General features: G+C 41.1%; 1 protein-coding gene across 4 annotated transcripts in view; it reads left to right on the top strand.

Moving 5' to 3' along the window:
• Nucleotides 1–11,911, top strand: part of MAPK14 (mitogen-activated protein kinase 14) — a 71,230-nt gene extending 59,319 nt beyond the window's left edge. The window contains exons 10-13 of one of the 4 annotated variants that reach the window (XR_009505749.1): nt 3,604–3,682; nt 8,551–8,724; nt 8,917–8,998; nt 9,531–9,615. Coding sequence is in view for 3 of the 4 variants with exons in the window: in XM_059938823.1 (XP_059794806.1) it covers nt 1,021–1,100; nt 3,604–3,682; nt 8,551–8,724; nt 9,531–9,598 (401 nt within the window). In the remaining variant the exon portion in view is untranslated. Of the gene's footprint in view, nt 1–1,020; nt 1,101–3,603; nt 3,683–8,550; nt 8,725–8,916; nt 8,999–9,530 lie in introns of those variants that run through there. The other 3 variants (XM_059938823.1, XM_059938822.1, XM_059938824.1) reach the window with 3 other exon arrangements.
• The last annotated feature ends 395 nt before the right edge of the window (nt 11,912–12,306 follow it).

Raw genomic sequence — 12,306 nt, 5'->3', positions numbered from 1 at the left:
GATGCTACAACAGAAGGAGAGAATTAATAGATAACAGCAAGGGGAATATGAAAAGGCTTTTATTGTGTTGAGGATTTTAAAAATCCCATCACTCTACTTTAATAAGCAACACATGATAAACTAACAATTCTTGTAGTGTTTGTGTTAAAATTGATGGGACAGCTAAATGAGAGAAGTTTAGAGTACAACTTACCTACGTGCGCATACATTTGGAAGGCCTTATAGTTCTGCCTTTGTCAGATACTTGCAGAGTGTTTTGCCAACTTCCTCCAGGATGTTTGTTAAGCAAAGGTGAGTCTGTTCACCTGTTAAAGAGACTTGTGGGAGAAATCATTGTGGCATGCTGTAATACTGTCAGCAGCTTGTGACTTCTGTTTTGTCTCTGCCATTAGCTTCTAACTCTCCCCCCATCTCCCTGTCACTTACCATTGTGTGTTTGTGGCATGTATTTTAAATGTATCACTAACTACTGTCTTTGAAACTTGGTACTGCTTATCAACCCACATACCACCTTGGTCTTACCTTAGGAGGGGTGGTATTTTAGAGAATCACCTAAACCTGTGCCACAAAAATTTAACCTCTACCTTAAATGGATATGTTGGACATTTTATTATATCCAAAGTTGAGTCAAAATTTTCTGAATCCTCTCCATTTACCCCACAAGCAAACACGTTTTGGCCATCAGTACTTGAAAACAGTTCTCTGGCTGGCATCCTGGATCCAAGGGGCAGTCTCTTTCCTGGGAGCCTAAATATTTAATGTTAAAGATGATGCTAAAACCAAAAGAAAGTTTTTCTTCTCCACATGGCCGGTCACTGGCTACGTGCCTACTAACTCTCATGCCATTCACAGAAGCATGATTTCATATGCAGCCTTGGGCTCTGGCCTGGGGTGGGTGGGATGGGTGGAAGTAGGCTATTTGTTTGTTTGGGGGTGGCTTTTTGGCCTTTTTTTAAAACTTGAGTTGAAAGTTATTTTTCGCACTGTATGCTTAACAACGCCCTTGACTAGGCATCTAAGATATTAACCAGCTTCAGCAGATTATGCGTCTGACGGGGACTCCCCCTGCTTATCTCATTAACAGGATGCCAAGCCATGAGGTGAGAACAAATAGACTGTGCAAGGATATCTAATTCAGAGGGCCACATTCTCATTTTATTGCCACTGTATAACCAACACAGTTTTCAATGTCACTGAATGCTTGCATGTGCCTTGAGGGCTACTAAGGCAAAGACTGCCTATGTGCTATTACAGAATGTTGACATTTGGGATAAAACGTCACCCAATCCTGTGAACTGAGAATATAATTTACAGGCTTGTACTTAGAAAATGATGTTACTTTTATATTTGAGTTTTATGAATTTAGTGCTCAAGAGGAAGTTGGTGTTTTCCTAGGATTCTATGCCTACAGTCAGGGTATGCTACCATCTAATGATTTTCAGCTGGAGGTGTATTAACTGAAGGCCATTAACATCCTTTCCTGTTCATCCATTTTTTTAATGACCGAAAGAAGAGTCTTCATTTAAAAAGAAAAAACAAACAAACCTATAAAATGTCTAATGCTAGTAAGTACTATATTTAAAAGAAAATATGCAAATAATATAAATAAATTATGAACACTTAGATAGGGTTAGGTGCCTTTTTTACCAATGCTTAACTACTTAATCTAACTCTGGTTTTATCATCAGAGATGATTGGGGCACTTCTTTCTAAGGTGCCCTTAATCTTTTTGGGAATCAGGTTGGCAACACAGCTTTATTCAGGTAGTCTTTTTATTTATCTTATTATAGGGAAGATTGTTCTCTGCATGAGACAGGTCTCTTAACTCTGTTTTCCATTCATTCTTTTATCTACATGCTCAAGTAGGAAGGGATAACAGGCATGTCGATAATTCAATTCCTAGAGCTTTCTTTTCAAATCAGAAAGATTCTCAGCTGCTTTTCAAAGTGGGCCTCTCCTGCTTGCTCTGCATACAATGACTAAGAATGTGAAGTTATTAAGAGGTACAAACTACTATGTATAAAATAAATAAACTACAAGGATAGGTTATACAGCACAGGAAATATAGCCAATATTTTATAAATAACTCTAAATGGAATATAATCTATAAAAATTTGAATAACTGTTATATACCTGAAACTAATATAATATTGTATTATATGTGTTAATATTATAGATATAATTTATATATATATATATAAATTTTAAAAAGGTGACGTTGCCCTAGCAGCTAGAACTATTTCTAACCTTGTATGTGTGTGTATATATGTACATACATAACTATACATGCATACCTTTAAAGAAGTTTTACCTCAGCTACTCAGATGGACTGATAGTGGGATTTATTCTTTGAAACAGGGAAGGTCATAAACTTACTTTAATACCTAATATCTGAAGCACGCATTTATGAGTTACATTTGTGTTTATATGATTATTCTCAAGACCAGTGTTTGGTTTTGCCTTGATTAGAGCTGTCAGTCCTTGAAAGTATTTAGCACCTTAAGTTCCTTAGAATGAAGTCCAGAAATTGTCAGGCTTTCCTTTCTAAAGGCGACAGTGATAGCAGCTAATGTTTATTTGAGCTCTCCCTCTGAACCAAGTACCACGCTAAGGAGGTACTGCTTTGTTATCGCTAGTCCTCGCTCCAGCCCTGTGAGGTAGGCACTGTTATTAACCCTGTGTTATAGATGAAGAACTCAAGACTTAAAGAGAATAAGTAATTTACCCAAAGTGGTAAAGTCAAGATTCAAACTCAGGCCTGTCCCACCCCAAGAATCAAACTTATAAAACCTATATTGGTATATAAATTTTTTGTGTGTCAAAATTTTAGTTGGAAGCTCTCATGAGTTTTATCTTGCTTGAGTATCACAATAACCATATGGTATAGGCAAGCCAAATACTAATATCTAATAGTAATACAAATATTTTACAGATGAGGTAATTGATATGCTAGTTAAGACTTGCCCAAGAAGATGTATCTTACAGGTGGTAGGGGAAGGATTTCTGCCTAGGCTGTGTAACTTATCCACGATTCTTTATTACTCTTGTTAAATTGGTTTAGTATTTTTAAAATGTGTTTGAACCTCTTAGAATAATATATATAATGCTTACGTTTAGTTTCTTGTCACCATGAATATTTTGTTAGCAAGGCTTAATACTGATATCCTTTTCATATACTAAGAGTACCTGCTGAGATCAGCACCATCAAAAGACAGTTGATCCTAGACTTTCTTTGGGAATACCAATCCCTATGCCAACTGCAGCTTTTTAGGAAGGCTGTCTCAGAAAGGTCTACTTCTTAGATATCTTTTTAACCTTCTGATCCTGTGACCAGAATGCTAATAAAAGGGAACTTAATTGGTTCGCATTTTTGTTCACTTCAAATTTAACTGTGAGAGATAGCAGGAGTAAATAAAGGTGCTGATCGTAAATAAGGAGGTTAGGATGGCAGTAAGAGAGAAGTATTTAAAGAATGTCAGTGACATTCATAAACATTGAAGCTAGCAGACCCTGTCAGTTAACACTCGTTCTTTGACACGACCCAGACTCTTTGAGAGCAGCAACAATACTGAACAAAGCCATTTTGAAAACCCTGTTTTACAGGCAAGAAACTACATTCAGTCTTTGACCCAGATGCCAAAGATGAACTTTGCAAATGTATTTATCGGTGCCAATCCCTTGGGTAAGTTGACCATATCCTCATCTAATGGATTCAGTATCAATATATTCAATATTGGTTATGACATAAGTTAGGGATTTGAAGAAGAGTTTTTCCTTTTGACTAAATATCGTACCATTAATTAAATCTTGGAAGGAGGTAAATAATGCCATTTATTATCCGTGTTTGTATTGTCAGGTTTTTTTTTTTCAGTCTCATGACATGCTTATATATTTATATGATCACAGAATTTGATGGGGGAAATAGGCTGGGACAGTGAAGAAAGGAGAGAAAGTAATGGGAATGCTAGGAGAACAGATTGAGGGATACAGGAAGAAAGAGGAACAGAGAAAAGCCTGTGAGTCGTTCACCACTGCTGTTGGGGTTTGTTTTTTTTTTTAATTTATTTGTGTATTTATTGTATTTATTTTGGCTGCGTTGGGTCTTTGTTGCTGCGCGCGGGCTTTCTCTAGTTGCAGCGAGCGGGGGCTGCTCTTCGTTGCAGAGTGCAGGCTTCTCATTGCGGTGGCCTCTCTTGTTGTGGAGCATGAGCTCTAGGCCCGCGGGCTTCAGTAGTTGCGGCATGCAGCCTCAGCAGTTGTGGCGCGTGGGCTCAGTAGTTGTGGCGCACGGGCTTAGTTGCTCCGCGGCATGTGGGATCTTCCCGGACCAGGGCTCGAACCCATGTCCCCTGCATTGGCAGGCGGATTCTTAACCACTGCGCCACCAGGGAAGCCCACTGCTGTTGTTTTGCAGAGTCCCTCACTGAGGGAGAAAACAGCCGAAGCACAGATGGTGGTTAGTAGACCCACCCAGGCGCTCCCTGCAGTGTGCCCTTCTCTACCTACAGGTCCCGTCGTCCTCATGTACTTTTCCCTCCCCCTCTTCTCCTTTCGCCCTTAGAGACTTAACCATTCTCTCTTTGCGAAGCTAGTTTGCCACCCCAGACTTTAAGGAATGGCTCCATATTCCTTCCTGCCACCATCACTTCCAGGATCTTTGGCAAAGGGACGTAACAGTGGCAGCTGCAGGATGTGTACTGCCTTGGCTAAAAAAAAGAGTTGCTTTGTTCCTTAAAACCAGGGGCTGATGTGTACTTTTTTTGGTCCCCAAAAGTGTTATTGCCTGAGTCTCTAATTCCCTGACTCTAGGAGAAGACAGGGGACAGTGCTATTTAATGACAGACACAGAAAAATCAGACCAGGACCTCCCTATGACAGGAGGGGAGCAACGCTGTGATAATAGTACAATCAACCTTCTTACTCTTCTGAAGATTGTATCTTAGTAGTATGTTTTGTTGTTGTTGTTGTTGTTAAATTTTATTTATTTATTTATTTTTGGCTGTGTTGGGTCTTCGTTGCTGCGTGCGTGCTTTCTCTAGTTGCGGCGAGCTGGGGCTACTCTTTGTTGCAGTGCATGGGCTTCTCATTGTGGTGGCTTCTCTTGTTGCAGAGCACAGGCTCTAGGCGCGCAGGCTTCAGTAGTTGTGGCACACGGGCTCAGTAGTTGCAGCTCGTGGGCTCTAGAGCGCAGGCTCAGTAGTTGTGGGCTTAGTTGCTCCGCAGCATGTGGGATCTTCCTGGGCCAGGGCTCAAACCCGTGTCCCCTGCATTGGCAGCCAGATTCTTCTTAACCACTGCGCCACCAGGGAAGTCACTTAGTAGTATGTTTTTAAATCTCAGTTTTGGTCATCCCTCTGCTTAAGGGTCCCAGCAGCCAGGCTTCAGGTTTAGTTTTATCCTTCTGAGAGCTGACACCCATGACAGCCTCTTTAGAAGTTGGAGTGAAGGCTAAGTGGCTTTACTTTTTTAAGTACTTCATCCACGGTGATTGTTTGAGAGCAGTTTAGTATTACTGTGATAATTCTTACAATAGCAGAGATGCTCACACTCTTTGAAGTGTTAGGCAGCTATAGATGAGTCCCTGTCGGCCTTGGAGATGGAGAGTATGTCAGATCTCAGCTGGATCACTCTCACATCTAAGAATAAATCCACAAACTCATCAGGGGTATACAGAACTCTGCTGGGGTTGGCTTGGGTTTGCATCTGCCCTGGTATGCTCTGATTGGCTTTGTATGATTTGTTTATACTGTGTTATCTAGTTCAAGGGTCTGTGAGACGCTCTCTTTGAGTTGTTAAGTACTGTAGGATGTTGGGAAATTATGCTGTGTGCTGGTCGCTTCCCTGTCTGTCATTCTGTTATGAGTTTTTTCATCATATCAGCTCACGTTTTAGACATGGCAATGCTCACTGTTTGACTTCCTGATGGCTGACTCAAAGAGATTTGTTAATTCATTTTTCCGAGGAAAGGGGAATATGCGTGTGTCCCAGCAGCTTATTTGGGTCACATCTATCCTGATAGGTGTCCCCGTTCTCTGGAATCACGACATTTAAGCATTCAAAAGAACTGGATACCACTTAGTACTGCAGGCTGCTAGTGAGTTGAAGGAGGCTTGAGCCATCTGCTGCTCAGCACAGCAGTTCTCAAAATTTAAACAGACCTATCTGTCCACTGCCCAGTGATGTCATATAAAGAGTCTCTTCTTGCAGGCAGAACATGGTGTTACTGACCAGGAACTTGTGCCCAGCATATTAACCAAGAAGGAATATACTAACAGTGTAAATATTGACAGCTCTATTTTGTCCATTACTGACTTCATGTTTCACCATTATCCTCAAAACATGAAGTAAAACTTAAATTGCCCTTTGATGGAGTGTGTGTATTTGTATCTGTCAAGATCTTAGAGGAATCTTTTTCTTAACCTTGATCTTATTTTTTATCAAAGTATTGGCTATAAGGATGTGGTTCTTTTTACCCTGGGGGTGGCAAAGACTCATCATATGACCCAAACAACACCTGATAAGGTTATTTTTTCTAAGTAGAGAAGAAGAACATATATCTAGGCAATTTTCCCAGTGCTTTAAAGTGTGAACTTATGAACTTGACACATAAATATTCACTTTGTTCCTGTATTCCTCTGAAACCCACATTTCTCCTTTGGATTACTCTGGAATTGAGGCTGCAGGACAGGGGTCTTTTACATCCTCCAGTGTATGCAGCATGGATCTCTTCAGGAAACAGTCCTCCCCTTCACTACCCATCCCTGCCCCCTTCCACATTTAAGGAGACATCAATAATTTGCAAAGCCTCAAATGCCTTTGTTACACCAAAGTGATAACTGTCGAGATGTCATTATTTGTCCTCCCAAGTGCCACCGTTCTGAAACTCAAAACATCCTCATTTGTAAGAATTATAAAAAAAACAAAAGAAAACAAAAAAAACCCACTGTTTTGTGACCCCCTAATGAAATAGTTGCTGGGAAGGAAAAATCAATGGATGCTGAAAGCTGTAAGTGAAAGAAACTGATATTTACCTGGTGTATCCCACAGGGTACTTTCTTGGGGCAAAAAAGAAACATCTTAACCCAGTGATCAAATTTAGCTTCATTATTAATGGGACAAATGGCTTTAATGTACCATCAAGTACATAGCATCACCTATGAAATATTCTTTCCAAAAATATTTATAACCCAATTCTTACTAAATTTTCAGATCTAACAGGGTTCAGGAAATACAAGGAATAGAGGAAAACAAGGGTGTAGGTACATGATAGCACAAGACAGCTGGGGTGGGTATTTTCAGGTCAAAGTTAGGAAAAAATAGGGGTTAGAAGTGGGGGGATTATTTCGAGACTAAGGAAACTCAATCTAATGCAATGCCTGGCCCTTAATTGGATCCTGGTTTGAACAAACTAGGTATAAAAAACAACTTTAGGGTAACTGAAGAAATTTTAACATGTACTGGATTTTAGATGATGTTTGGGAATTATATATTTGTCATATGTAATAACAGTTTTATGATTGTATAGGAGCTATCTGTATGCTGAAATATTTAGAGGTAAAGTTTCATGTCTGTCATTTTATTTTAAAATGGTTCGGTGAAAAATGTATGTATATATAGATAAAGAAATACAGAAGGTTAATTGTTGGTGGTGGGCATATGACTATTCACTGTCCTATTATTTTGTATACTGAAACTGCTCATAATGATTTTATCCAAATACCATGTCTCATCCACACACCCATAAAAAATCCTCAATTTGTTCATTAGATCCATCAGATGAATATTCACTTGCCTTATGTTAGTAATAAACAGAAAGGACAAAACAGTAAGAAACCGGCCCTACTTACCTCTTGTAGATTACTTTAGTTATGGGCTTTCATTCTGACATTTTGACCGTAGTGGTAGCAGTTGGACACCGACATTCCACAAAAGCTTGTTCAAACACAATCTGTTACTTTTTAAAATTCTTCTTTAGTAATGTATTCTTCTCTAGTTTTTTTTGGTTTTTGGTTTTTAGTTAATTAATTTATTTATTTTTGGCTGCACTGGGTCTTCATTGCCACGCGCGGGCTTTCTCTAGTTGCAGCGCATGGGCTTCTCATTGCGGTGGCTTCTCTTGTTGCGGAGCACGGGTTCTAGGCACGCAGGCTTCAGTAGTTGTGGCTCGAGGGCTCTAGAGCGCAGGCTCAGTAGTTTTGGCGCACGGGCTTAGTTGCTCCGTGGCATGTGGGATCTTCCTGGACCAGGGCTCGAACCCATGTCCCCTGCAGTGGCAGGTGGATTCTTAACCACTGCGCCACCAGGGAAGTCCCAGTGATATATTCTTAAAAAATACAAAATCCACCCACCCATCCATACACGCATGCAAGCATGCACACACACGTATATGTTTAAAGGAGGAAAGGAGTAATATATCCTAGATCAGATACTTTGGAGAATTCTTTGTTTGGGTATGAAGGGTCAAAACTGTGTGTCTGCTTAATAAGGCATAAATTTTTGGTAACGTGTTAAAAACTCTTCTTTTTTCCTTCCAATCTGTGGTACTGATAGCTGTCGACTTGCTGGAGAAGATGCTTGTATTGGACTCAGATAAGAGAATTACAGCAGCCCAAGCCCTTGCACATGCCTACTTTGCCCAGTACCATGATCCTGATGATGAACCAGTGGCTGATCCTTACGATCAGTCTTTCGAAAGCAGGGACCTCCTTATAGATGAATGGAAAAGTAAGTCCTAGCAGGATGAACATCTAGCTTGAGAACTTAGATTTAAAAATCTTTCCTAGGTGAACCACTAACCAAAAGCTGTGTGGGGGGGTGGTGGAATTTTTTCTGGTTACATCCAACTCGTTAAAACTTGTAATGAGGGTCTCTAATGCAGAATGAGTATGTTCCTCTGATGGAAACTGTCTGTTGTAGATGACGACACTCTGGACCTTTGAGATGCTTCTGTCTGGTCTGATTTTGTGCACAGCCCCTCACGTCTGCATAGAGCTTTGAGGTTCTCAGAATTTCTGCATTTATACCATCTCTCTGAGCTAAGTAGGGAATAGGGAATTTTTACAATGGATAGAATTGGGGCAAAGAGAGTTTATATTGTATCTCTTACCTTAGTCATAGTTAGGGATGCAGCCAGAAATGGAACCCAGGTCTCCCATGCCCAATCTCATATTCTCTCCATAAAACACAAATTCAGAACTCGAGTTAAATCCCAAAAGCCAGGATTATCTGTTGCTGTAGCGTGTGGGATTGCTTTGCTACTCTTGAGCATCTTCTCCAGAGCTTTAAAGAGGAGGCACTAGATGATGAAAGAAACAAGAAAAATGGTTCTTTTATATGTATCCTTGAACTTCTGTGTAATCACACGTTCCATTAGGATATTACACACAAGCAATGAGGCAATTATTTGAAGTAGCCCATCGAACCAGCGGCCTGAACAGGGAGGAAGGATCTTGAGCTTAGAAGTTAGGGTGCTTGCCAGCAAAGTGAAAAGTCTAAACTCTCACATCGTACTTTTCCTTCCCAATTTCTAGGCCTGACCTACGATGAAGTCATCAGCTTTGTGCCACCACCCCTTGACCAAGAAGAGATGGAGTCCTGAGTATCTGGTTTCTGTTCCGTTGATCCCACTTCACTGTGAGGGGAAGGCCTTTTCATGGGAACTCTCCAAATATCATTCAAGTGCCTCTTGTAGCAAAGATTTCCTCCATGGTGGAAGGGGGGTGTGTGTGTGTTGTGTGTGTCTGACTTTGTGGAGGGTAAGAGATGATGAGCAAACTATCACAGTGACTTTACGTGGAGTGACAGATGCTCTGTGGCAGCCTCTGCTTGCTCTTGTTTGTGAGAGTCAGCTAGGCGGGCAAGAGCTGCCATCTTGTAGGGTTTGTTAAATGCAAAGTGAAAAATATTAAACATCCCAGACCCCAGTCATGCTTTTGCCATTTTGGCCTCTCCTGTGGCCCCACCTTGACGGTGGAGGTTAGACTTGACCGCATCCCACAGTGGCATAGAGAGAAGGCTCACACCTTCTGGCTGCTTCACACCTGGAGCTGTCCCTCAGTGATGCATCAGCCAAAAAGGACCAACTGGCTTCTGTGCACTAGTCTGTGATTAACTTGCTTAGTGTGATTCTCAGAACTCAGCAGCTGTACCTGAAACTATAAATATGTCTGTGCCTTAAAAGGAGAGAAGAAAGTGTAGTTGGTTAGGAGAGTGCAGCGGATGAAGTTCTGAGCCAGGCAAGTAGTCACGTTGTTGGACCGCCACTTGTGAACCCGAAGTGGCCAGGGAGCCTTCAGAGGCACCACGTGTGAGCGTGTGTATATGTGCTTCTCTCTCTTCCTCCCTCACGCCCACACCCCCACCCGGGTGTCTTTGCCATTTCTCTGCATACCCACCACCTTCAGTGCAGAGGTTTCTTAAGTACTGGCCCCAGTAGTCAGAAGCTGGTTCTTGCTCTCAGTGTACTTCCTGCGTGCTCTTTATTCCTAGCAGAGTGATGATGTGTTTTGCACGTCTTGCTATTTGAGCATGCACGGTTGCTCGTCCTGTTCTCTTCGGGAGGCCCTGGTGCCAGGCAGGTTTGCCAGTGAAGACCTTGTGGGTAGTTCAGAATCCACGTCACCTCAGCTGATGCTATGGGCAAGTGATGTCATCCTCTCTTCAGCCCCCAGTGCTATTTTGTGTTGAACACAAGTGATACTCCAGGTGCTTTTGATGTGAAAACTATGAAGAAATGGAACAGATGGATGTATAGCATTTCCATTCTTGCCATCTGGCTTTCAACAGACTATTTTTGGGGAGCCATCAACCAGGAAAGATCAGGGCTTGTCCCAGGAATATCTCAGACTTTGGAGAACAAGTCATTCTCTTCACTCCCAATAACCAATGCTAAGAAATGCTGAAAATCAAAGTGAAAAATAAAAGCTCATGAGGCCAGAAACTCCTTATGCTATCTTTGTCTAAATATGGTTATTTTTTAAAAAGAAAAGTAATGAGGTGTCTTTTCCACCCTTCTTTGGAAAAGGGTCTTCTTGGCAGCTTAACATTGACTTCTTGGTCTTGGTTGGTGGAGAAATAAATTTTGTTTCAGAATTTTCTATATTGCAGGAATCCATTGAGAATATGATTCCTTTTGATGGGGAGAAAGGGCAAATTATTTTAATATTTTGTATTTTCAACTTTATAAAGATGAAATATCCTCAGGGGTGGAGAAGAGTTGTTTTCATAATTTTCTGAATTTCAGGCATCTTGTGCTACATAAGGGCCCATATATTTAAACCTTTTGTGAAAGAAGAAAGCGTAGAGCCACTTCCAGTGTTGGCTGTGTGACAGAATCTTGTATTGGGGCCAAGGTGTTTCCATTTCTCTGTCACAGTGCAGTGATACCTGCACTCCAGAGGGACAGGGTAGGACCCGCAAGTGAACTGGAGCGAGAAGGAAGGAGGCAGCTGATGGTGATCACACCTCACCCGGGAGTCACCCGGAATTCGCCCCCTCTTTGAAGGAAAATGAACGCAGAGGCCTCATCTCCTTTATATGCAGTTCAAATCCTCGTGATCCACAGCAGGATGAATTTTATCAGCCATGTTTTGTTGTAAATGCTAGTGTGATTTCCTACAGAAATACTGCTCTGAATATTTTTTTCATAAAGGTCTTTGCACATGAGACCGTATACGTGTTAAGAGGCTGAATGCGCCAGGAGCCTGGACTCAGCTGGAGCCTGCCTGCGGAAGAGCTCCTTGGTTTCTGAGCATAATGCTCCCATCTCCTGATTTCTCTGAACAGAAAACGAAAGAGAGAATGAGGGAAAATTCTATTTTATTTGTACTCATGAACTTGGCTGTATTCAGTTATGCCATATAGGATGTCATACAATACCACTGGTTAAAATAAAGCCTATTTTTCAAATTTAGTGAGTTTCTCAAATTTATTATATTTTTCTCTTGTTTTTATTTAATACACAATATAGCATTATATCAATTGTCTTTCAACTGTGGCCTGGCATATGTTTCTGACAGATCTTAATATTACTCCTAAAATGTAGAAAACATTTATAGAGCTCCTTGCTTGTACATTTTATGGTTAAGCAGGTCAGAGTCTTTGATGTGGACGGCCAAAGCAAAGAGCAAATAAACAAGGTATAACACTACAGGCTACACTTGGGTGTCAGAGTGTCCTAGGACAGGGGTCAGCACACTATGGCCCAGGGACCAAATCCAGTCTACCACCTGTTTGTTTAGCCCACTAAAAGTGGTTTTTACCTTTTTAAATGCTTGAAGTCAAAAGAAGAACTATTTTTGTAGCATG

Source organism: Balaenoptera ricei, chromosome 11 (genome assembly GCF_028023285.1).
Source record: "Balaenoptera ricei isolate mBalRic1 chromosome 11, mBalRic1.hap2, whole genome shotgun sequence".
NCBI lineage: Eukaryota > Metazoa > Chordata > Mammalia > Artiodactyla > Balaenopteridae > Balaenoptera > Balaenoptera ricei.
The sequence above is the reverse complement of the archived record's forward strand: the minus strand, read 5'-3'. Positions and strand labels throughout refer to the sequence as shown.